The 25,512-nt window shown below is 47.3% G+C and overlaps 1 protein-coding gene across 2 annotated transcripts in view; it reads left to right on the top strand.

The window, feature by feature from the left end:
• TRIM3 (tripartite motif containing 3) overlaps positions 1-25,512 on the top strand; it is a 266,225-nt gene that overhangs the window by 137,957 nt on the left and 102,756 nt on the right. For both annotated transcript variants that reach the window (XM_069203661.1, XM_069203662.1), the window contains exons 3-4: positions 22,172-22,406; positions 24,836-24,987. In XM_069203661.1, the coding sequence (XP_069059762.1) occupies positions 22,172-22,406; positions 24,836-24,987 (387 nt within the window). The remainder of the gene's footprint in view (positions 1-22,171; positions 22,407-24,835; positions 24,988-25,512) is intronic.

Genomic DNA, 25,512 nt, shown 5'->3' on the forward strand with positions numbered 1-25,512 from the left:
CCAAATATGTGACAGATTTTGTAATAGTATTACTTCATTATTTCATAATTTTCACACTTGGTAACACTGTATCTGCATTGGCTGTACCTCATTTTTTCCAGTACAACACTCAAATATAGAAATAAGCCACAGAAAGTTGACCAACCCAGCTTTGCAAAGGGCCTTCCACTGTTCAGCAACATGTCACTCCTTTTTTAGTAACTTTTGAACCGTTTGAGCTAGAAAATTTGTTTTGTTTGTTAAAATCTGCAGATGATGGATAATATTGCAAATGTCTAATAATGAGAATATCATTGCAGGGGGTGTGGTGGTTGTAATGCAGGCCCCTGGAGTGCGGGGGAGGCAACCCTCCAGGAGACCCCAAGCCCAAAGAATCTCTGTGAGATATGCGAGATTTGGCGGTGGGGACCTTAACCACATTCTACCGGACAGCCAACCATTTTGCATACGACTGAGTAATGCATTTTATAGACAACTAATTTTTAGATCAAGCGCACCTGTTGTAATCTATCTGTGGGCTTTTAACCACGCCCATCTCATGCCCATCGCTATCACTCGTTTCTGGGCTTGCCTTTCAAAAATCCTTTGTTATCATTGGTAAATGCTTTACATTTGTCCCTCTTTGGGACGCTTTTGTTACCACCTTGGCCATCAACCCTGTTACATAGATAATTCCACGTGTTACTGCGAGCGAGCTTCTTTTTCTTTTTGTGTCTCTCCTTCGTGCTCACACTCATGGCGGCCATGGCTGTTTGAAGCGGTTCCCTTATGTCAACTGTTTTACTTTTCATTTTTAATTTATGTGGCAAGAAAAGTCCAGTTTGGAATTTACAACTCTAATAGCTCTAACTCAAGCAAATGCAAGAACCGTTGCATTGCAAATGCTTCTTTTTATTGAAATGGCCTCTTGAAATGGGCACTTATGTTGCATCAGGTGCGTGGTATTATTACTAAACATGTATAGAACACAAACAGTAATGTGGAAACAGGGTTTCCGCATATATGTATGGTTTGTGCATCACACAAGTAGTGTCTTGGTTTGTTTGGATCCTATTAAAAGTCCCAGGAGCAGTCTGGTGAGCCTGGCCTGGGCTGGTGGATCCATCACCCGACCCTTACACCCCTCATTAAGCCCTGCTCTACTGTGTGCATGAGGCGAGGCAGCCCCCCAGCTGGTGAGCCCACTGCTCTCCCATCGCACCATGGACACTTCTGAATGAACGTGCAGACTCACCCAGCTCTCTTGAAACCCGACGTGTATTTCCTTCCGCACAAAGTACCGGGACAGTCCTTGGACACACCCTGTGCACACAATCTACCTATGCAGACATGAGTTTCACACAATCGTGGACTGTTAGAGGCTGGTATCTGCAGGTACATGCCTCCCGTGGGATGTGAACTGTGTGTTCAAATGAATGTGACACTCTAGCTGTACGTGAACTACCTGTAGAGACATGCCACTGTCAGAGACTGGCAGCTCTCCCCTCCTGTGGGACCTGCCTCTGTGTATCTGTGGGTGTGACACTATCAGTACATGATCTAGCCCTGGAAGGACACGTCTCTCTCAGATGTCTGCCTGAGACTGGCAGCTTGCCCCTTCTCTGAGGTCTGTGTACATGTCAGTCTGACACACTGTCTCTACATGGTCTACTACTGGAACGACATGTGTCTCTCTGAAATGTCCTGGTGCCCATCCTCCTGTGAGATCTGTGTATCTGTGGGTGTAACACTGTCTGCACATGGTCTCCCACTGGAAGGACACTTTTCTCCCCTTCAGATGTCTGGCAGCCCAGCCCTCCTATGGGACCTGTGCTGTGTGTACATGTGAGTGTGACACTGTCTGTACATGATCTCCCTCTGGAAGGACACGCGTCTCTCTGAGATGTCTGCCAGAGGCTGGCAGCCTTCCCTCCTGTGGGACCTGCGCATCCTTCTGTCCGGGAAGCAGGGTCTTTACTGCGCCGGTGTAAAGTTACAGTGAGCTCACCCCTCTGTATTCATTCACTGTGCGGAGTCATCGGGACTGGAACTCGATATCCCGGAATAGAGCAGCTCTTGACCTGCTGAGGGAGATGGGATGTGAGGAGGACACAATCATTTGTGGCAAAGCTGCACGGTGTGTGCCACTCCTTCCCTGCACAGCCGTGGGGACCACTTCTCTGACCCCCTTCACAGCTGCCCCCCTCCAGGCGGTCCCCCAAACTTACCAAGGCTTGGGACACAACCAACCCAGACCGGTTCCGGCCTACCTATGTCTCGCCAGGGAGGTGCAGCTGTGCTCCTGTGGCACAGTGAGCTCGGGACCCAGGTCTGGGCACCCTACCCACACTTGGGGCGTCTACTGCAACAAACAACAAGGTTTTATTTCCATCTGTGTGATCCTGGTCAGGTGACCTTGTTTATATGCCGCTGTGCCAGCGTCATAGTGCCTAGAAGTAGCTCCACTCCTGTCCCTTGCAAGCCAGATCTCGGTCTCACCAGAAAAACGAGGGACCTGAGGCCTATCTGTTGTGCTTTTTTGTTCCCATGCCCTGAGAGGGGGCCAGACATGCACACACACCTCAGCTCTCCATGAACCCCTACATGGTCTCCAGCTTTTCTTTCACTTGTTGTCTGTGGTCAAGGTCTTCCTACAAGTTCAGGGTGAAGTCTTCGAGGAAGTGTATTTTACTGCACAGTTTCCTGGCTCTGACCAGGCGTGGTTGGTTGGATCTCCTTCTCGTCGCCTGCGTGTTGCATGCATGTACTGTGCTTCCTCCTCCTTTGGTTGTCTTTGTGTGCTGCTCCCTGGCTGTGACACCTCCTGCTGTGGCGTCTGCTCTGTGTCTCCTTTCTCTGGAGCTGGCCCTGCTCCTTTCTCCCATATGCTGTACTGACTTCTTGTTGCTCAGTGGCCAGTGGTGGCCCTTGCTGGCTACACCCTAGTCCGATATCCACTACTGCTCTTTCCTAGATGCCATCCTCCACCTTCACCCATACACCCTTTCCGTCTACCTTGTCGCTCCTCTGGGGGTGACGCTCCTTGCCGGTGGTGCCCTGGGCAACTGCCCAGTGTGGCCTTCCCTCAGACTGGTCCTGTACTTTACATGCGCTGTGTTATCTCTTCGCTCCTCTGTTCGGAGGAGGGCTGAGGCCAGGGAGTGAATCCAGGCTGCTCTGCGTTCACAGCTGGGATCCTGCCAGGAGACTCATCCCTGGCACTCTTCGCAAGGGAGCAGAGTCTTTGGGGACATAGCAGGCCCAGGTCCAGGATTCTGGATCTGCGAGGGGCCAGGAAGCAGTGTGGGTGGGCCAAACAGATGCATGGGCGAGCAGGCAAAAATCAACTAAGCGCTTTGGGAGTTCTGCTGTTTTAGACAATGACATCAGTCTGATTTGGCCCCTGCAAGGTAGGTAGGTGTGTGTGTGTGTGTGTGTGTGTGTGTGTGTGTGTGTGTGTATATATATATATATATATATATATAGTATTTTTTTTTTTAAAAACAAAGGTTACAGGGACGTTACAGCTGAGCTTACATTCTAAACGTACAAAACCATAGAAATTCACCTGTTTTAGTTGGGTATCTCAAGGAACAATAATTCGTGTCCTAAGGTAACTATAACTCGCACCCCTGCCATGCACAGTTTTTTGTAAAGTTTTTTTTACTGAAAATATTACATTGATACTATCAATGTCGTTATCAAAGATGTCATTTGTGGGGTAATTAGCAGTGCATGGCGAGGGTGCGAGTTATAGTTACTTGCATGGCCCTGTGGCCATCCCCCTATAACCACCCATTATTGCACAAAGCACTGCTGAAGGCCGTGCACGGTGGGGTTGGCTGCAGGGCATCGCCTGTGGCCAGTCCCTGCAGCCAACCCGACTAACAATTCAACCATGAGAGAGAGAAAATGATAGACAGCTATTTAGGCTTTGATGAATGATATACTTAGAATGACATATTTCCAGACAAATTGAAAAGAAAAATGTTTTTGTCAATTAAAAAGAGTGAGATCACCTTTCAGTATGTAGCTTACATTTTTATGGTTGAAAACAAACTAAAGCAGGAAATGGCCACAGACTCGCCTAGACTGGAACCCTTAACCTTCAGTGTGCATATCTGAGACCTTAACCACCAGGCCAGAAGTGTCTCCTTACTGTGTAGTGTCCAGACTTAGCTATGACATTCAACCCACAAATGTTGAAGGGAAAAAGACTTCAATGTTCCATCACTAGGAATGTTTAACTTAGCAGTCAGAACACTAGAAAATAAACAGATACACTTTAATGAAATACTAGGGTTGGAACATTTAGTCTACTGGCAGTCCAAGAGCTTTACCATTAGGCCAGAAGAGACTCTTGTCTGCTGACTATTTAAACTTCAATTAAACATTTGCAACAAACATCTTGCTAGTCTGATGCTTTCAAGTTATTGTATGGAGTAACCATTGCAATAACAATCTCTCTCTCTCTTCCATCCCATCATGAGATGGAAGAGAGAGAGGGATATTAACAAGACCGCGGGGAGCCTCATGGCCCGCGGTCCTAGCCGGCTCCCCGCATCCTGCAGTAGCCCACATTGCTCCTGCAATCAGGAAGCTGCTTTAAATAGCAGCTCCCTGATTGCGGGAGCAATGTTTTCATCTGTTTCCCTGCACACATTTGTGTGCAGGGAAAAACAGATGAAAACTCTGTTTTCTGTAAGTAAGAGCAGTTGACAGCTCTCACTTGCAGAAAGTGGAGTGTTTGCTCTGACTTGGCAAGAGCTGTCAAAGCCCCCGCCAAGTCGCAGCAAACAGCTATGTCCCGCGGGTGGCCACCATAGGTGTGTTTGAAGCTTTGGGTTCAGAGTAGAGATTGTGTGATTTTTAAATCAAACCAGGTGAAAGAAGAAAAGTCGTCCTCATCCAGCGCTTTGAAGCTTTGGTGCCTTGACTCACTCTCTGGTTTGTAAGTGGTTATATCTCCATGCTGTGTGTTAGTAACAGCCCATCGTGTGGTTCCTACTGCTTCTCCAGCCCACAAGGTGCCTATGTAAGGAGGTGAGACAGAGGTGAGAGTGAGCAGCGAATGTGGGACCTGTGCTCTGTGTACATGCGAGTGTGACAATGTCTGTCCATGATCTACCCTTGGAAGGACACCTGTCTCTCTCAAATGTCTGCCAGAGGCTGGCAGTCTGCCCCCCCCGTGGGACTAGTGCTCTGTATACATGTGAGTGTGACACTGGTGATGTTCTACTGTGGGGTTGTCTGTGGCACGAAATCGCCACACTGGTGGGTCTGGGGGTCCGTGTGCCTCTAACCCCAAATCTGTCGGGTTCCTTAAAGGTGTTTCCAATACCTATCTATCAAACTCTCCCAGAGGTGTGTGGGAAGTGTCTCTGACAGTCTTCAAAATCTCTCCCAAAGATACTGCAATACTTTATGCATCTCAGAACCTAAACCAGGTACCTAAAGAATGCTTCCATGATCCGAGCTAAAAGATGACAAGCCATAAAGTAGAGGAGTCCAAACTCGCCAATAAAGCCATTTACAAAGCCACTCCAGTTGCAAAATGGCGCAGTGGATTCATTTGTGTTTTGTGTTTTTATTGAAAGCATGTGCCACAAAAATTTAAATAAAACATGACACTGCCTAAACATGGAGGCCACATGCTATATAAAAAATATATTATAATAATAATACATATTTTCAATAGAAAGTTAAATATGAATATTTAATAAACAGTCTATATAGAGTACAGACTACTGCGCCTAAGCCTGCCCTGAATCTTGCCAGAAGTTCTCAGCCTCAGATGCCTTAAAGACGCTTCATTGGCAGCCGATTAAGCAGGGAATAGCTTTTAAATCTTTATGTATTGTTTTTAAAGCCTTACATGGACTTGGACCAATCCCCCTGCAGAATCGTTTCTCCAGATATGCTCCGAGGAGGAAGCTTCGCTCCTCATCAGCTTTCCTAGCCAGCGTTCCTAATGCTAAGAAATCAAGGATGGTAGGGCGGCCTTCTCAGTCAGAGCTGCGCAACTATGGAATCAGCTCCCGTCCCCCCTCAGACCAATGAAGACCTGCTGTCTGTCCGGAAAGAACTGAAGACCTGGCTCCTTCCTGAGTATCCTGCTCACTCACCTGGTGGACTGTGCCACTTCTGCTGCCTGGCACCCTAGGCTCATAGCGCCATGATACCTTTTGGGCGAATCATGCGCCCTATAAATGCCTACAATCATTTTATATCTCTATATATATATATATCTATATATTCAAACGAAGCGGTCCTAATTGCGGCGCGCTTTGTTGCACTGCAGGAGAGTTATTCACTTTATTGTGATTTAGTACAACACCAAAACTATCACCAATTGTTTGTTTTGGTATATATATATATATTTTTTTAATGGATTTATTTTATTACTTTTTTTGTTATTACTTGAGGTTGGTCCGACGGCTAAAGCTGTCTCTAGTTCAGATCTAATACTTGGTTAAGGGAGGAGAAAGAATGGGCTGGAGCTGAGGAAGTATATTTAAAATCGCTAGAAAGTTTGTGGAAGTGGTTAAATATCTCAAAGACTGGAAAGTACACATGCGAAACACATACGCCCTGAAGTAGATGTGACTGGGACATGTGTGAGGCGCGAGAGGTGGCGAGGCACCGGGTAGAGCCGGTTTGTTCTTCACCATCACTGAGCAGAAGGGTTGCGATGGGGGACAGAGGCTGTGCAGTGCAATCTTTGTTACCACCCAGTGTTTACTGAAAACAAGAGAATTTCAGGTTAGTACCCCTAACTTCCTGTTAAGTTCACCTACCAGTGCTAATGTAAGACGTTACATGCTCGTCGGGGAACCACGGATGATTTTATCTTCCTAGATTTTAAGCACTTTATTTTTGTTTTCATATTGGAAACAGGAAAGGAGGAGAGGACAGAGAAAGGGGGCAGACCAAGGTGGCAAATTACAAAGTGTTAAACTGATTTCTATTTAATCATAACAGACTATGGGCCTGATTCACAAAGGTCAAGTCAGACCAAAAGTCTAACTTATCCCAAAAGTCTAACTTTGCTGCTAGTAAAATTAGACTTCAGGTCTAAACTTAGACTTTTGGTCTAACATTACCTTTGTTACCCAGGCTCTACATGTATACATTAATCGACAGTGGCTGCTGAAAGAAAATATATCACACACAAAAATGAACTAGATGATTAGAACAAATGGTAAACATCTTGTATCCTGTAATCTGTTGGAAGCCATGTTCTCTCAAGAGACCTGATCTAATCTCTTCTGATTTGAAATGTCCTGATCTCATCACACCAAGGTCCGTGTTAATGTAAGTTTGGAAGCGCACCCACATCTGATCATATTTACGGGTTCCAGTTTTCTGTTTTTACTGATTTTTGCAGACAAATACAGGCAGAAAATAGAAAAAGAAAATTGGTCTTCCTTCCATGGCTCACCATGCTGTCTGACAGGACTCCCAGACCTGTGCAGATTGACTACATGCATAGTTGAAAAAAAGGCTGCTTATTGTGCTGAAACTCGACAGGCGTCAAAGTAGGAATATGCATTTATCAGTTCATCAAACACAAAATAGATATAGATTATTATACTAATAATATGGGCAAGAAGTAAATGTGGATTATCACTAATACAAATGTTCAAAACAAAAAATACTATAAATCTGGGAGCCCTAGTTGTATTTCAGAAGTTTGTTAGACACAAAGGTCGTGAGTTACTCGTTAGTGCCAGAGTTTAGCACACAGGAATTGTTTGGAGGAAGGGCAGAGAGCGTTCCAGAACTGGGCCACACCACGCCGGGCATCGAGGAGTTTAAATTTAGCAAGACGACTCTTTAGCACTAGCGAAGGGTGTTCACCCAGATCCCCTGCATAGCCAAACAAGAGGATTAAAGGCTCAATTGGAAGATCTTAAAATGTTATTTGAGTACTATGTTGTAACACCCTTTCCATAAAGCTTTACTGGAGGCACAACCCTCATGTGTGCAAGGGTCCTGTTTTCCGCAACTTTCCCAAAATGCATCAGATCGTGGATGCAGGTCCTTCAAACACTCTGGTCTTATCTACCATTCTGTTAGTATTTTATATGTGGTTTCTACAAACCTTACGCTTATTGGCATTTTGAATTCTCGTCTCCATTTAATACACCATGCGTGTTCAGGTAAATTCTAACCTCTTCCTGGTTGTCTCTATGGTTTAGTTTCTGTGAAGTGATGATGGGACTAAACCCTCTATAAAGTTAAGATACCTCTTTTCTAGCCTTCCCTTTCTGGTTGAGGCCATCTAAAAATGCTAGGCCCCTGGCAGCAGCCTCCATCTTCGTTGGTTGCACTCCCCAGTGCTTCATCTGAAGTAAGCAAAGGTCCTCTTGGACTTCTATCGGACTTGGGATACCTAATCCTTCCCTTTTCATACAAATCACCCAACATCACGGGCCATCTTGTTTCCAAGACTTACCATCATCAACAGACAGACCTTGAAAGAAGTCGGGGTTCTATAGGCGGTGATGACGTAAAGCTCTTCGTTTGTGAAACGATATACTAAGATTGTGGTAGTCTCAAAGGAAACACTCCTGCATCGCGTACATTTTCTGGGTACCCGTAGCAGGACGTTTGAGTAAAATGTATAGTTTGGTTTGTGTTTCATAAATGTATTAGGCCATAGTCGTGAATATCCAAAGATAACGGTGTAGGGGGTTCTCTGGCATAATGTAGCGCAGAGTAATAATCTCAAAACAGGCCAAGAGTGGGATTAAAATCACCTTCTATAATCACATCCCCATTTAAAAATGGCTGTTGCAGAGGAATGATCATCGTAAAACCATTCCCTATCTTCATTGGGGATATATACTGAAGTTAAAGTTACCAATATGCTGTTTATTTTGTCTTTTTTCGCAAGCATGAATGAAAGTTCTCATTTGGGCAGCAGAGCTGTCCCTTCATATTTGTGGGTGCAGATGACTAAACAGTGTGGGCAACACCATGTCCCCAAGGTGTCTGTCTGCTTCAATTAGGTGTTTCTTGTAAAGAAGCCATGACATTTCCCTTAGATTGTAGCAGGCGTGGATCCGGTTTACTCTTTATGGGGGAAATGAGGCCTTGTGCTCAGGGATATTGATCTGAGCATAGCCACCAGGTGTCGCTTTCGGGTACATACTGAGGCATGAGCGGCTGCTGTTAATGCTCTCGGTTACATACCGAGGCATGAGCGGCTGCTGTTAATGCTCTCGGTTACATACTGAGGCCTGAGCGGCCGTTGTTAATGCTCTCGGTTACATACTGAGGCCTGAGCGGCCGTTGTTAATGCTCTTGGTTGCATACTGAGGCCGGAGCGGCTGCTGTTAATGCTCTCGGTTGCATACTGAGGCCTGAGCGGCTGTTGTTAATGCTCTCGGTTACATACTGAGGCCTGAGCGGCCGTTGTTAATGCTCTCGGTTACATACTGAGGCCTGAGCGGCCGTTGTTAATGCTCTCGGTTATATACTGAGCCATGAGCTGTTGTTGTTAATGCTCTCGGTTATACAGGGAGTGCAGAATTATTAGGCAAATGAGTATTTTGACCACATCATCCTCTTTATGCATGTTGTCTTACTCCAAGCTGTATAGGCTCGAAAGCCTACTACCAATTAAGCATATTAGGTGATGTGCATCTCTGTAATGAGAAGGGGTGTGGTCTAATGACATCAACACCCTATATCAGGTGTGCATAATTATTAGGCAACTTCCTTTCCTTTGGCAAAATGGGTCAAAAGAAGGACTTGACAGGCTCAGAAAAGTCAAAAATAGTGAGATATCTTGCAGAGGGATGCAGCACTCTTAAAATTGCAAAGCTTCTGAAGCGTGATCATCGAACAATCAAGCGTTTCATTCAAAATAGTCAACAGGGTCGCAAGAAGCGTGTGGAAAAACCAAGGCGCAAAATAACTGCACATGAACTGAGAAAAGTCAAGCGTGCAGCTGCCACGATGCCACAATGCCACTTGCCACCAGTTTGGCCATATTTCAGAGCTGCAACATCACTGGAGTGCCCAAAAGCACAAGGTGTGCAATACTCAGAGACATGGCCAAGGTAAGAAAGGCTGAAAGACGACCACCACTGAACAAGACACACAAGCTGAAACGTCAAGACTGGGCCAAGAAATATCTCAAGACTGATTTTTCTAAGGTTTTATGGACTGATGAAATGAGAGTGAGTCTTGATGGGCCAGATGGATGGGCCCGTGGCTGGATTGGTAAAGGGCAGAGAGCTCCAGTCCGACTCAGACGCCAGCAAGGTGGAGGTGGAGTACTGGTTTGGGCTGGTATCATCAAAGATGAGCTTGTGGGGCCTTTTCGGGTTGAGGATGGAGTCAAGCTCAACTCCCAGTCCTACTGCCAGTTCCTGGAAGACACCTTCTTCAAGCAGTGGTACAGGAAGAAGTCTGCATCCTTCAAGAAAAACATGATTTTCATGCAGGACAATGCTCCATCACACGCGTCCAAGTACTCCACAGCGTGGCTGGCAAGAAAGGGTATAAAAGAAGGAAATCTAATGACATGGCCTCCTTGTTCACCTGATCTGAACCCCATTGAGAACCTGTGGTCCATCATCAAATGTGAGATTTACAAGGAGGGAAAACAGTACACCTCTCTGAACAGTGTCTGGGAGGCTGTGGTTGCTGCTGCACGCAATGTTGATGGTGAACAGATCAAAACACTGACAGAATCCATGGATGGCAGGCTTTTGAGTGTCCTTGCAAAGAAAGGTGGCTATATTGGTCACTGATTTGTTTTTGTTTTGTTTTTGAATGTCAGAAATGTATATTTGTGAATGTTGAGATGTTATATTGGTTTCACTGGTAATTATAAATAATTGAAATGGGTATATATTTTTTTTTGTTAAGTTGCCTAATAATTATGCACAGTAATAGTCACCTGCACACACAGATATCCCCCTAACATAGCTAAAACTAAAAACAAACTAAAAACTACTTCCAAAAATATTCAGCTTTGATATTAATGAGTTTTTTGGGTGGGTTCATTGAGAACATGGTTGTTGTTCAATAATAAAATTAATCCTCAAAAATACAACTTGCCTAATAATTCTGCACTCCCTGTATACTGAGCCATGAGCTGTTGTTGTTAATGCTTTCGGTTACATACTGAGGCATGAGCGGCTGCTGTTAATGCTCTTGGTTACATACTGAGGCATGAGCGGCTGTTGCTAATGCTCTCGGTTACATACTGAGGCATGAGCGGCTGCTGTTAATGCTCTCGGTTACATACTGAGGCATGAGAGGCTGCTGTTAATGCTCTCTTTTACATACTGAGGCATGAGCGGCTGTTGTTAATGCTCTTGGTTACATACTGAGGCATGAGCGGCCGTTGTTAATGCTCTCGGTTATATACTGAGCCATGAGCTGTTGTTGTTAATGCTCTCGGTTATATACTGAGCCATGAGCTGTTGTTGTTAATGCCCTCGGTTACATACTAAGCCATGAGCTGCTGCTGTTAATGCTCCTGGTTTCATACAAAGAGATGAGCGGCTGCTATTAATGCTCTTGGTTACATACTGAGGCATGAGCGGCTGTTAATGCTCTCGGTTACATACTGAGGCATGAGCGGCTGCTGTTAATGCTCTCGGTTACATACTGAGCCATGAGCGGCTGCTGTTAATGCTCTCGGTTACATACTGAGCCATGAGCGGCTGCTGTTAGTGCTCTTGGTTACATACTGAGCCATGAGCGGCTGCTGTTAATGCTCTTGGTTACATACTGAGCCATGAGCGGCTGCTGTTAATGCTCTTGGTTACATAGTGAGGCATGAGCGGCTGCTGTTAATGATCTCGGTTATATACTGAGGCATGAGCGGCTGCTGTTAATGATCTCGGTTATATACTGAGCCATGAGCAGCTGTTGCTAATACTCTCGGTTACATACTGAGGCATGAGCGGCTGCTGTTAATGCCCTCGGTTACATACTGAGGCATGAGCGGCTGCTGTTAATGCTCTCGGTTACATACTGAGGCATGAGCGGCTGTTAATGCTCTCGGTTACATACTGAGGCATGAGCGGCTGCTGTTAATGCTCTCGGTTACATACTGAGCCATGAGCGGCTGCTGTTAATGCTCTCGGTTACATACTGAGCCATGAGCGGCTGCTGTTAGTGCTCTTGGTTACATACTGAGCCATGAGCGGCTGCTGTTAATGCTCTTGGTTACATACTGACCCATGAGCGGCTGTTGCTAATACTCTCGGTTACATACTGAGGCATGAGCGGCTGCTGTTAATGCCCTCGGTTATATACTGAGCCATGAGCGGCTGCTGTTAATGCTCTCGGTTACATACTGAGGCATGAGCGGCTGTTAATGCTCTCGGTTACATACTGAGGCATGAGCGGCTGCTGTTAATGCTCTCGGTTACATACTGAGCCATGAGCGGCTGCTGTTAATGCTCTCGGTTACATACTGAGCCATGAGCGGCTGCTGTTAGTGCTCTTGGTTACATACTGAGCCATGAGCGGCTGCTGTTAATGCTCTTGGTTACATACTGACCCATGAGCGGCTGCTGTTAATGCTCTTGGTTACATAGTGAGGCATGAGCGGCTGCTGTTAATGATCTCGGTTATATACTGAGCCATGAGCAGCTGCTGTTAATGCCCTCGGTTACATACTGAGGCATGAGCGGCTGCTGTTAATGCTCTCGGTAACATACTGCGGCATGAGCGGCTGCTGTTAATGCTGTCGGTTACATACTGAGGCATGAGCGGCTGTTGCTAATGCTCTCCGTTACGTACTAAGGCATGAGCGGCTGCTGTTAATGCTCTCGGTTACATACTGAGGCATGAGCGGCTGCTGTTAATGCTCTTGGTTACATAGTGAGGCATGAGCGGCTGTTGTTAATGCTCTCAGTTACATACTGAGCCATGAGCGGCTGTTGTTAATGCTCTCGGTTACATACTGAGGCATGAGCGGCTGCTATTAATGCTCTCGGTTACATACTGAGGCATGTGCGGCTGCTGTTAATGCTCTCGGTTATATACTGAGCCATGAGCTGTTGTTGTTAATGCCCTCGGTTACATACTGAGGCATGAGCGGCTGCTGTTAATGCTCTCGGGTACATACTGAGCCATGAGCGGCTGTTGTTAATGCTCTCGGGTACATACTGAGCCATGAGCGGCTGTTGTTAATGCTCTCGGGTACATACTGAGGCATGAGCGGCTGTTGCTAATGCTCTTGGTTACATACTGCGGCATGAGCGGCTGCTGTTAATGCTCTCGGTTATATACTGAGCCATGAGCTGTTGTTGTTAATGCTCTTGGTTACATACTGAGCCATGAGCGGCTGTTGTTAATGCTCTCGGGTACATACTGAGCCATGAGCGGCTGTTGTTAATGCTCTCGGGTACATACTGAGGCATGAGCGGCTGTTGCTAATGCTCTCGGTTACATACTGCGGCATGAGCGGCTGCTGTTAATGCTCTCGGTTACATACTGAGGCATGAGCGGCTGTTGTTAATGCTCTTGGTTATATACTGAGCCATGAGCTGTTGTTGTTAATGCTCTTGGTTACATACTGAGCCATGAGCGGCTGTTGTTAATGCTCTCGGTTACATACTGAGGCATGAGCGGCTGTTGTTAATGCTCTCGGTTACATACTGAGGCATGAGCGGCTCCTGTTAATGCTCTCGGTTACATACTGAGCCATGAGCGGCTGCTGTTAATGCTCTCGGTTACATACTAAGGCATGAGCGGCTGCTGTTAATGCTCTCGGTTGCATACTGAGGCTTGAGCGGCTGTTGTTAATGCTCTCGGTTGCATACTGAGGCTTGAGCGGCTGCTGTTAATGCTCTTGGTTACATACTGAGGCATGAGCGGCTGTTGTTAATGCTCTTGGTTACATACTGAGCCATGAGCGGCTGTTGTTAATGCTCTCGGTTACATACTGAGCCATGAGCGGCTGCTGGTAATGCTCTCGGTTATATACTGAGGCATGAACGGCTGTTGCTAATGCTCTGTTACGTACTAAGGCATGAGCGGCTGCTGTTAATGCTCTTGGTTACATAGTGAGGCATGAGCGGCTGTTGTTAATGCTCTCGGTTACACACTGAGCCATGAGCGGCTGTTGTTAATGCTCTTGGTTACATACTGAGGTATGAGCGGCTGCTGTTAATGCTCTCGGTTACATACTGAGGCGTGTGCGGCTGCTGTTAATGCTCTCGGGTACATACTAAAGCATGAGCGGCTGTTGTTAATGCTCTTGGTTACATACTGAGCCATGTGCGGCTGTTGTTAATGCTCTCGGTTACATACTGAGGCATGAGCGGCTGTTGTTAATGCTCTCAGTTATATACTGAGCCATGAACTGTTGTTGTTAATGCTCTCGGTTACATACTGAGCCATGAGCGGCTGTTGTTAATGCTCTCGGTTACATACTGAGGCATGAGCGGCTGTTGTTAATGCTCTCGGTTACATACTGAGGCATGAGCGGCTGCTGTTAATGCTCTCGGTTATATACTGAGGCATGAGCGGCTGTTGCTAATGCTCCCGGTTACATACTGAGCCATGAGCTGCTGTTGTTAATGCTCTCTGGTACATACTGAGCCATGAGCGGCTGTTAATGCTTTCGGGTACATACTGAGGCATGAGCGGCTGTTGCTAATGCTCTCGGTTACATACTGAGGCATGAGCGGCTGCTGTTAATGCTCTCGGTTACATACTGAGGCATGAGCGGCTGTTGCTAATGCTCTTGGTTACATACTGAGGCATGAGCGGCTGTTGTTAATGCTCTCAGTTATATACTGAGCCATGAACTGTTGTTGTTAATGCTCTCGGTTACATACTGAGCCATGAGCGGCTGTTGTTAATGCTCTCGGTTACATACTGAGGCATGAGCGGCTGTTGTTAATGCTCTCGGTTACATACTGAGGCATGAGCGGCTGCTGTTAATGCTCTCGGTTATATACTGAGGCATGAGCGGCTGTTGCTAATGCTCCCGGTTACATACTGAGCCATGAGCTGCTGTTGTTAATGCTCTCGGGTACATACTGAGGCATGAGCGGCTGCTGTTAATGCTTTCGGTTACATACTGAGGCATGAGCGGCTGCCGTTAATGCTCTCGGTTACATACTGAGGCATGAGCGGCTGCTGTTAATGCTCTCGGTTACATACTGCGGCATGAGCGGCTGCTGTTAATGCTCTCGGTTACATACTGAGCCATGAGCGGCTGCTGTTAATAGTCTCGGTTACATACTGAGGCATGAGTGGCTGCTGTTAATGCTCTCGTTATATACTGAGGCATGAGCGGTTGTTGTTAATGCTCTTGGTTACATACTGAGCCATGAGCGGCTGCTGTTAATGCTCTCGGTTACATACTGAGGCATGAGCGGCTGCTGTTAATGCTCTCGGTTACATACTGAGGCATGAGCGGCTGTTTTTAATGCTCTCGGTTACATACTGAGCCATGAGCTGCTGTTGTTAATGCTCCTGGTTTCATACAAAGAGATGAGCGGCTGTTAATGCTCTCAGTTACTTACTGAGGCATGAAGCTGCTCTCGTTAATGCTCTCTTTACATAATGAGGCTTGAGCGGCTGTTAATGTTCTCAGTTACAAACCGAGGTATGAGCGGTTGCTGTTAATGCTCTCGTTACGTACTGAGGCATGGGCGGCTGTTAATGCTCTCAGTTACGGACCGAGGAATGAGCCCCTGCTGTTAGTGCTCTCGTTACGTACTGAGGCATGGGCGGCTGTTAATGCTCTCAGTTATAGACCGAGGAATGAATGCCGGCTGTTAGTGCTCTTGTTACGTACTGAGGCATGGGCGGCTGTTAATGCTCTCAGTTACGGACCGAGGAATGAGCCCCTGCTGTTAATGCTCTCGTTACGTACTGAGGCAAGAGCGGCTACTAATGCTCTCAGTTACGGACCGAGGAATGAATGCCGGCTGTTAGTGCTCTCGTTACGTACTGAGGCATGGGCGGCTGTTAATGCTCTCAGTTATAGACCGAGGAATGAATGCCGGCTGTTAGTGCTCTTGTTACGTACTGAGGCATGGGCGGCTGTTAATGCTCTCAGTTACGGACCGAGGAATGAGCCCCTGCTGTTAATGCTCTCGGTTACATACTGAGCCATGAGCGGCTGTTGTTAATGCTCTCGGTTACATACTGAGGCATGAGCGGCTGCTATTAATGCTCTCGGTTACATACTGAGGCATGTGCGGCTGCTGTTAATGCTCTCGGTTATATACTGAGCCATGAGCTGTTGTTGTTAATGCCCTCGGTTACATACTGAGGCATGAGCGGCTGCTGTTAATGCTCTCGGGTACATACTGAGCCATGAGCGACTGTTGTTAATGCTCTCGGGTACATACTGAGCCATGAGCGGCTGTTGTTAATGCTCTCGGGTACATACTGAGGCATGAGCGGCTGTTGCTAATGCTCTCGGTTACATACTGCGGCATGAGCGGCTGCTGTTAATGCTCTCGGTTATATACTGAGCCATGAGCTGTTGTTGTTAATGCTCTTGGTTATATACTGAGCCATGAGCTGTTGTTGTTAATGCTCTTGGTTACATACTGAGCCATGAGCGGCTGTTGTTAATGCTCTCGTTTACATACTGAGGCATGAGCGGCTGTTGTTAATGCTCTCGGTTACATACTGAGGCATGAGCGGCTCCTGTTAATGCTCTCGGTTACATACTGAGGCATGAGCGGCTGCTGTTAATGCTCTCGGTTACATACTAAGGCATGAGCGGCTGCTGTTAATGCTCTCGGTTGCATACTGAGGCTTGAGCGGCTGTTAATGCTCTCGGTTGCATACTGAGGCTTGAGCGGCTGCTGTTAATGCTCTTGGTTACATACTGAGGCATGAGCGGCTGTTGTTAATGCTCTTGGTTACATACTGAGGCATGAGCGGCTGTTGTTAATGCTCTTGGTTACATACTGAGCCATGAGCGGCTGTTGTTAATGCTCTCGGTTACATACTGAGCCATGAGCGGCTGCTGGTAATGCTCTTGGTTATATACTGAGGCATGAACGGCTGTTGCTAATGCTCTGTTACGTACTAAGGCATGAGCGGCTGCTGTTAATGCTCTTGGTTACATAGTGAGGCATGAGCGGCTGTTGTTAATGCTCTCGGTTACACACTGAGCCATGAGCGGCTGTTGTTAATGCTCTCGGTTACATACTGAGGCATGAGCGGCTGCTGTTAATGCTCTCGGTTACATACTGAGGCGTGTGCGGCTGCTGTTAATGCTCTCGGGTACATACTAAAGCATGAGCGGCTGTTGTTAATGCTCTCGGTTACATACTGAGCCATGTGCGGCTGTTGTTAATGCTCTTGGTTACATACTGAGGCATGAGCGGCTGTTGTTAATGCTCTCTGGTACATACTGAGCCATGAGCGGCTGTTAATGCTTTCGGGTACATACTGAGGCATGAGCGGCTGTTGCTAATGCTCTCGGTTACATACTGAGGCATGAGCGGCTGCTGTTAATGCTCTTGGTTACATACTGAGGCATGAGCGGCTGTTGCTAATGCTCTTGGTTACATACTGAGGCATGAGCGGCTGCTGTTAATGCTCTTGGTTACATACTGAGGCATGAGCGGCTGTTGCTAATGCTCTCCGTTACGTACTAAGGCATGAGCGGCTGTTGTTAATGCTCTCGGTTACATACTGAGGCATGAGCGGCTGCTGTTAATGCTCTCGGTTACATACTAAGGCATGAGCGGCTGTTGCTAATGCTCTTGGTTACATACTGAGCCATGAGCGGCTGTTGTTAATGCTCTCGGTTACATACTGAGGCATGAGCGGCTGTTGTTAATGCTCTCGGTTACATACTGAGGCATGAGCGGCTGCTGTTAATGCTCTCGGTTATATACTGAGGCATGAGCGGCTGTTGCTAATGCTCCCGGTTACATACTGAGCCATGAGCTGCTGTTGTTAATGCTCTCGGGTACATACTGAGGCATGAGCGGCTGCTGTTAATGCTCTCGGGTACATACTGAGGCATGAGCGGCTGCTGTTAATGCTCTCGGTTACATACTGCGGCATGAGCGGCTGCTGTTAATGCTCTTGGTTACATACTGAGCCATGAGCGGCTGCTGTTAATAGTCTCGGTTACATACTGAGGCATGAGTGGCTGCTGTTAATGCTCTCGTTATATACTGAGGCATGAGCGGTTGTTGTTAATGCTCTCGGTTACATACTGAGCCATGAGCTGTTGTTGTTAATGCTCTTGGTTACATACTGAGCCATGAGCGGCTGCTGTTAATGCTCTCGGTTACATACTGAGGCATGAGCGGCTGCTGTTAATGCTCTCGGTTACATACTGAGGCATGAGCGGCTGTTGTTAATGCTCTCGGTTACATACTGAGCCATGAGCTGCTGTTGTTAATGCTCCTGGTTTCATACAAAGAGATGAGCGGCTGTTAATGCTCTCAGTTACTTACTGAGGCATGAAGCTGCTCTCGTTAATGCTCTCTTTACGTACTGAGGCATGGGCGGCTGTTAATGCTCTCAGTTATAGACCGAGGCATGAGCGGTTGTTGTTAATGCTCTCGGTTACATACTGAGCCATGAGCTGTTGTTGTTAATGCTCTTGGTTACATACTGAGCCATGAGCGGCTGCTGTTAATGCTCTCGGTTACATACTGAGGCATGAGCGGCTGCTGTTAATGCTCTCGGTTACATACTGAGGCATGAGTGGCTGCTGTTAATGCTCTCGTTATATACTGAGGCATGAGCGGTTGTTGTTAATGCTCTCGGTTACATACTGAGCCATGAGCTGTTGTTGTTAATGCTCTTGGTTACATACTGAGCCATGAGCGGCTGCTGTTAATGCTCTCGGTTACATACTGAGGCATGAGCGGCTGCTGTTAATGCTCTCGGTTACATACTGAGGCATGAGCGGCTGTTGTTAATGCTCTCGGTTACATACTGAGCCATGAGCTGCTGTTGTTAATGCTCCTGGTTTCATACAAAGAGATGAGCGGCTGTTAATGCTCTCAGTTACTTACTGAGGCATGAAGCTGCTCTCGTTAATGCTCTCTTTACGTACTGAGGCATGGGCGGCTGTTAATGCTCTCAGTTATAGACCGAGGAATGAATGCCGGCTGTTAGTGCTCTCGTTACGTACTGAGGCAAGAGCGGCTGCTAATGCTTTCAGTTACGGACCGAGGAATGAGCCCCTGCTGTTAATGCTCTTGTTACATACTGAGGCATGGGCGGCTGTTAATGCTCTCAGTTACGGACCGAGGAATGAGCCCCTGCTGTTAATGCTCTCGTTACGTACTGAGGCAAGAGCGGCTACTAATGCTCTCAGTTACGGACCAAGGAATGAATGGCTGCTGTTAGTGCTCTCGTTACGTACTGAGGCATGGGCGGCTGTTAATGCTCTCAGTTATAGACCGAGGAATGAATGCCGGCTGTTAGTGCTCTTGTTACGTACTGAGGCATGGGCGGCTGTTAATGCTCTCAGTTAGAGACCGAGGAATGAGCGGCTGCTGTTAATGCTCTCGTTACATACTGAGGCTTGACCTGCTGCTGTGAATGCTTTTGGTTACATACGGGTCCTAGAGTTCTTGAAGAGGGATTTGTCTCCAACAATAACAAGGGTCCTGACATCAGAGCAGGAGGCTTAGCATGCTCTGTATTGCCACAATATCTGGAATAGCTCCAGACAAAATATTTTGATTGAAGGGTCTTTGTGAAATATCATCATTCTTGGCTCTTTAAGGGAAGAATACGATGAAAGAGGTAACCAGATTTACGAACTAGAACATGTAATCTGTTCCCTAGAACTTGGATGTAGAGAAACCTTCCAGGCCATCTCTCCTTTGTGCTGAGTTGCTTTGCAGTCCTAGGTTCATAGTTAGTGGGAACTTACAAGGTCTCCCTGTAATCATTGTAATCATCCTCCCTCGAGATCTCCAAATAAGCCAAGAATGTTGCGGTCTATTAGCAAACTACGTGGAGGAATTAAGAACATCATTTTGCTGTGATGAAATCAGCTACCTAGATTGTTGCCTCTAGGGTAGAAGACAGCTGAGGAGCTCAGGGCCACACCTCACCGGGCCATGCATCGCCAGGTTCAGCAGGTGCCCTTTTACCTAACAGGAGAGATGTTTGATAGCTTCAAGCTTCTTCTAATGATACAGTACACAGTTTTCCTTCGCATTTCGATCTTTCACATCACACTGCGCAACAACATCGTCCGGCAGAGAGCAAATACTCGTCTCGATAACTCTGCTGTCACGACAGCGCTGTCTGTTGCCCCACGCAATGTCCTGCGCCTCAGCGGTGTAAGGGTCATCCATTTCAGATGCTTCATATATGTTTCCTGACCATGTGACTATCTGTCCATTTCAGTGACACAACGTGTTTAAATATTTGCAATAAATTATGAATGTAGTGTGGATATCTGGTTGGTTGGGTTAAATTGTTAAATATTTTGACGCTGTGCACAGAGGTGCCTCGTCACGATTGTGGTCTGGTCTCTTCACATTGTAGTTATGTGTTTTGGGCAGAACACGTCCCTATGTAGCTCACCAGAGCATACGTTAGAGTGATAACATTAATTCTAACCTGTACTATTAGCGGGCAGTACAGGTCAATTTCCTTAGTATTTCCTGACTATGTCACTCCCCCACCCCCATATCACCGGCTCCCCAGCTTTTACAACTGGAGAAACTAGCCTGTGTGAGCCAGGGATGTTTGGCGATCACCGGCAGGGGTCAGAGCATCTGGCTTGGGAGTCTGACACAGCTTATGTTTGGATATTCACGACTATGGCCTAATAAATTTATGAAACACGAACCAAACTATACATTTTACTCAAACGTTCTGCTACGGGTACTCAGAAAGTGTAGGAGATGAAGGAGCGTTGCTCCTTGGGATGTCTGTGATTGCACAAGGTCTTTTGGTTTGCACGCGTCCTAGAAACCCTCTTTTGCCCTCTTACTTGTTTGCACCAGTTATTAGACATGTACTGCCAGTGTTGTAACCTGCTTTCACTAGTTACTGAAACAGACCTCATGAGAAGCCTCTGTTGGTTGGACAGCTGGTATGAGTGACATGGGATAGACCACTCCGGCTATCATTCTTACTCCATCAATGCAATACCTACTCCTGCGTTGAGGAATGAAATCCCACCTTCTTCATCAGCTGCCTAGCTGTAAGATTTTGCCAATAACTCTAAAGGCACATTATTCGTAGTATGACCTATTGTTGCCTGCCCTGCAGGGCAGTCGTGCTCCGGTGTTCAGTTTTGCGTGTCTGTGCCCTGTTCGGGTAGGAAGGTCTTGGTGATAGCCTGTGCCCACAGTCTGCAAAGAACCAGCTTCTCTTTGATGGGCATAAAACGCTTGGACAAGACCAGCCTGGTCACCAGACGGATGAAGTCACAGGTTGAGGATGGACGAGGGAGAGCTCCTGCTGGCCGCTGAAGAAGGCTGAGCATGGGAGGGGGGACAAATCTTGGCTGTAAAACTCACCAGCTTAGAAGGTGAATTTGGGGTTTTTTGGTGAGTAGTTCCCCTGTGGTATTTAGTAGTGTTGAGGATAAATGCTAGAGAAAGCTTCCAAGGGGGAGCACCTGGTTCGATTTCGGTGTTGAGGAGGGATCTCAGCGTGAAGGTGGGATTTGTTTGGGTGCTGAAGAGCGCTCCCAGCGGTACAAGGTGGGCTTCAATTCAGGTGTTGAAAAGTACCCCGATGCTTAAGATGGTTTTTAGACTGAACTCTGCATAGGGTCCCCTAAGAATATTTTGCATGTTTGTTTGCAGTTCATCGTGTCTTCTTCCTTTTGCACATTTCTAAACCATTGGTGCTTGATCTTTCATCCACATCTACTCCCTTCCTTGTCATGTCTCTCTAACTCATCCCCGTCCTTTTATTGGGTGCCCCCTTGTCACATCTTTCAGCCTCTATTGCCTGCATCTTCCCCACCATCCCATGGCAGCTGCTGTACCTCCCCCATTACCCAGCTTCTTTCTGCTCGCCACCTTTGTACCATTTTGTTCTCCTGTGGTCCACCGTTGGCTCGCTTCCCCTCCCCCTCTCCTCCAGTGTAGTGCTCTCCACTGGCCCGTTGCTTCTGGGGTGCTCCCCGGTAGACACCGGCCTGCTCATGCTGCCATCCCTCCAGATCTGCATGTCTCAACCTTGCTCCTTCGTAGGAATTCCTTCTTACCCTCCTGTTGTGGCTGTTCCGTCCCAGGTGTCTCCAGAACTATATCCCGCCCCAGAGTTTAACCCTGTCCTGCCCTGTGTGCCGTCAGACCTCTATCCTGCCGGAGAAAGGAGTAGCTGCTCTACAGAACAACTTCTTCATCACCAATCTCATGGAGGTCCTGCAGCGAAACCCAGAGTGCAACCGCGAGGACTCCGCCATGATGGATTCGGTCAGCGCAGTCTCGGGGAAGCCACTCTCCTGTCCCAACCACGAGGGCAAGGTAGGTGCAACTATTGTAACCAATAAAGCTGCTTGACCGCTTGAGCATTCAGTTCTTTTATCTCATTGACGTACCCTCTTCGATTAGAGCCCTCTGGAGAAGGAAGCGTCTACACCTCAGGTAGCTTATTACTCGTATTTGTGTCATGGTGAGTGATGCAATAGATGCATCAAAGTTAACAAGTGCTGGAAGGCCAGTAGGCCTGGCCTTTAATGTGGCAACACATTGCTCGCCTCTTGGCCTTGCCAATGCTTATGGAAATGCAGCAGCCATGGAAGAATGATTTTGGCATAGGTAATTATTGAGTTATTGTATTAAAGTAGCTGACAAATTTAGAAGCAACGTGCCTACTTTGTTGAAAGGCTAAACCAGTGATAAATATACCAAAAACAATGAAAGATGGTTGGTCATGTGTGACTTTGCAAACACTGGTTACCATCTTTCAATGCTTTTGGCATACCTTTATCATTCTTTCAGCCTACAAAAATAGGTTATGAGTTTGAAAGCAATGTGGCGGCCATCTTGGAATGGTAAAACAATGATTAAGAATTGATATAGCATTGGAAGATGGCTTCCCATTAAAGCAGTTCATGTGTGGGATACCATACACTGCAAGTGGCAGAAGGGGAAGCCAAGAGCTGTGTAGCAGTGCATGGAGATCTCTCGGGCAAGCACAAAAAGAAAGAATTAGCAGAAGCATAGGAAGCACTGCCGGAAGCCCAAAAATGTATTTGTAAGAAGTGCTGGGGATCGCGATCGGTCAAGTACAGTGTCTTGGTAGCTTTTCGTCCTTGCCAAAGAAAAGAATTGGCAAAGGCAATAAAAAGTAATTTTCAAAGGCAGCATAAAAAAATGTTAGTTATTGGAGAGAGTTTGACCAATGACCATTGATGTTTAATTGCACAAAGTGGTGCAGATGAACATGAATAGTCATGGGTCCATCTCTCCTTTAATGGTGGATGTTGGTCTGTGCACAGGAAATAATTGCAGTCACTCGCAGTGAGGGCCCCAGTGGCTGAAGCTAGCTGCCTCATTGCCCTATGCTGTTGTAAATCCCAATTTAATAATTCAGTGGAATTTTTTTTTAGCAGATCAGTTGATGAAGACATTTGACCCAAAGCACCTCTGTGTATGGACATATTTATGTATTTGTGTGGTGATTTTTTCCAAAACATTAATTTGGACAGCAGACCTATAAAGGCTCATTTTAAACCCCAGTTTAGAAATTAATTTGCAGATTATTTTCTAGGAACATTTTTTAGAAAGCAATGCCATTTATGTTTTCCTGACATTTTTGGAGCTTTAATAATTCAAAATAACAACACAAAGTGTGGACTAAATGTGAGTAACTTCACTGAGGTTGGTGGGTGTTTTATGCCTTTCAGGACATGAAGTGGCTCTTGGTCCTGGGCCTGCAGCACTGAGACCATGTACCGCAGCACCCTGACCATGTACCGCAGCACCCTGACCATGTACCGCAGCACCCTGGCCATGTACCGCAGCACCCTGGCCATGTACCGCAGCACCCTGGCCATGTACCGCAGCACCCTGGCCATGTGCCACAATACCCTGGCCATGTACCGCATTACGCTGGCCATGTACCGCATTACGCTGGCCATGTACCGCATTACGCTGGCCATGTACCGCATTACGCTGGCCATGTACCGCAGCACGCTGGCCATGTACCGCAGCACCCTGGCCATGTACCGCAGCACCCTGGCCATGTACCGCATTACCCTGACCATGTACCGCACTGCCCTGACCATGTACCGCACTGCCCTGACCATGTACCGCACTGCCCTGACCATGTACCGCACTGCCCTGACCATGTACCGCACTGCCCTGACCATGTACCGCAGCACCCTGACCATGTACCGCAGCACCCTGACCATGTACCGCAGCACCCTGACCATGTACCGCAGCACCCTGACCATGTACCGCAGCACCCTGACCATGTACCGCAGCACCCTGACCATGTACCGCACTACCCTGGCCATGTACCGCAGCACCCTGTCCATGTACCGCAGCACCCTGACCATGTACCGCAGTACCCTGGCCATGTGCCGCAGCACCCTGGCCATGTGCCGCAGCACCCTGGCCATGTGCCGCAGCACCCTGGCCATGTGCCGCAGCACCCTGGCCATGTGCCGCAGCACCCTGTCCATGTGCCGCAGCACCCTGTCCATGTGCCGCAGCACCCTGTCCATGTGCCGCAGCACCCTGGCCATGTGCCGCAGCACCCTGGCCATGTGCCGCAGCACCCTGGCCATGTGCCGCAGCACCCTGGCCATGTGCCGCAGCACCCTGTCCATGTACCAAACTGCCCTGGCTTGGAGAGGGTGTTGAAACTCTTGTTTCTGTTAAAAACCGTAGAGACAGCCTGTGCCTCATGATGACTCTGACTGTGGTGTACATGCTTCCTTCTGCAGATGATGGAGTTTTACTGTGGGTCTTGTGAGACCGCCATGTGCCACGAGTGCACGGAGGGGGAGCACCGGGAACACGTCACGGTGCCACTGAAGGATGTGGTGGAGCAGCACAAGGCGTCTCTGAAGAACCAGCTGGATGCAGTCAAGAGCAGGTACTGTGAGCCAAGGATGGAGGTTCTGCGAGAAGCTGAACCTGGCCGAGCACGTGTTTGGGCGAGGAGTGTGTCTGTCACATGGTCTGTGGAGTTGGTGCTTTGTGTGAGAGGGTGGCCACTCTGAATTGTGTTGTCTTTGAAGTTATCTGCTGCGAGTGGTGCAGGAGGGGGCCTTGTGTTTGATGTTCGGTTATTCAGTATTTGCTAGAAGATAAGCTGTTCTTGAAAATACCTTATAATACTTATCTTCTAATGTAATTTTTAATCCATACACTAAATTTGTTTTTTTTCTAAAATTAGACTAGAAGGCTTTCACAAGTTTTTCCCCTCTCAGAAAATTTCTACCAACCAGTGTTCCCCACTTGTCCTGATAAAAATGCTACCCCAATTTGTGTTGCTGAGCTTAGGGCTTGTGTTACAAAAAGGCCCAAAAATGCAACACCGAGAAATCAGCACTAGGGCTAGCTCCGGTGTTTGGGCCGGGCACAGCACCCACCAGCTGCTGTTGGTTGATTCCTGCTT

Source organism: Pleurodeles waltl, chromosome 8 (assembly GCF_031143425.1).
Source record: "Pleurodeles waltl isolate 20211129_DDA chromosome 8, aPleWal1.hap1.20221129, whole genome shotgun sequence".
Lineage (NCBI taxonomy): Eukaryota > Metazoa > Chordata > Amphibia > Caudata > Salamandridae > Pleurodeles > Pleurodeles waltl.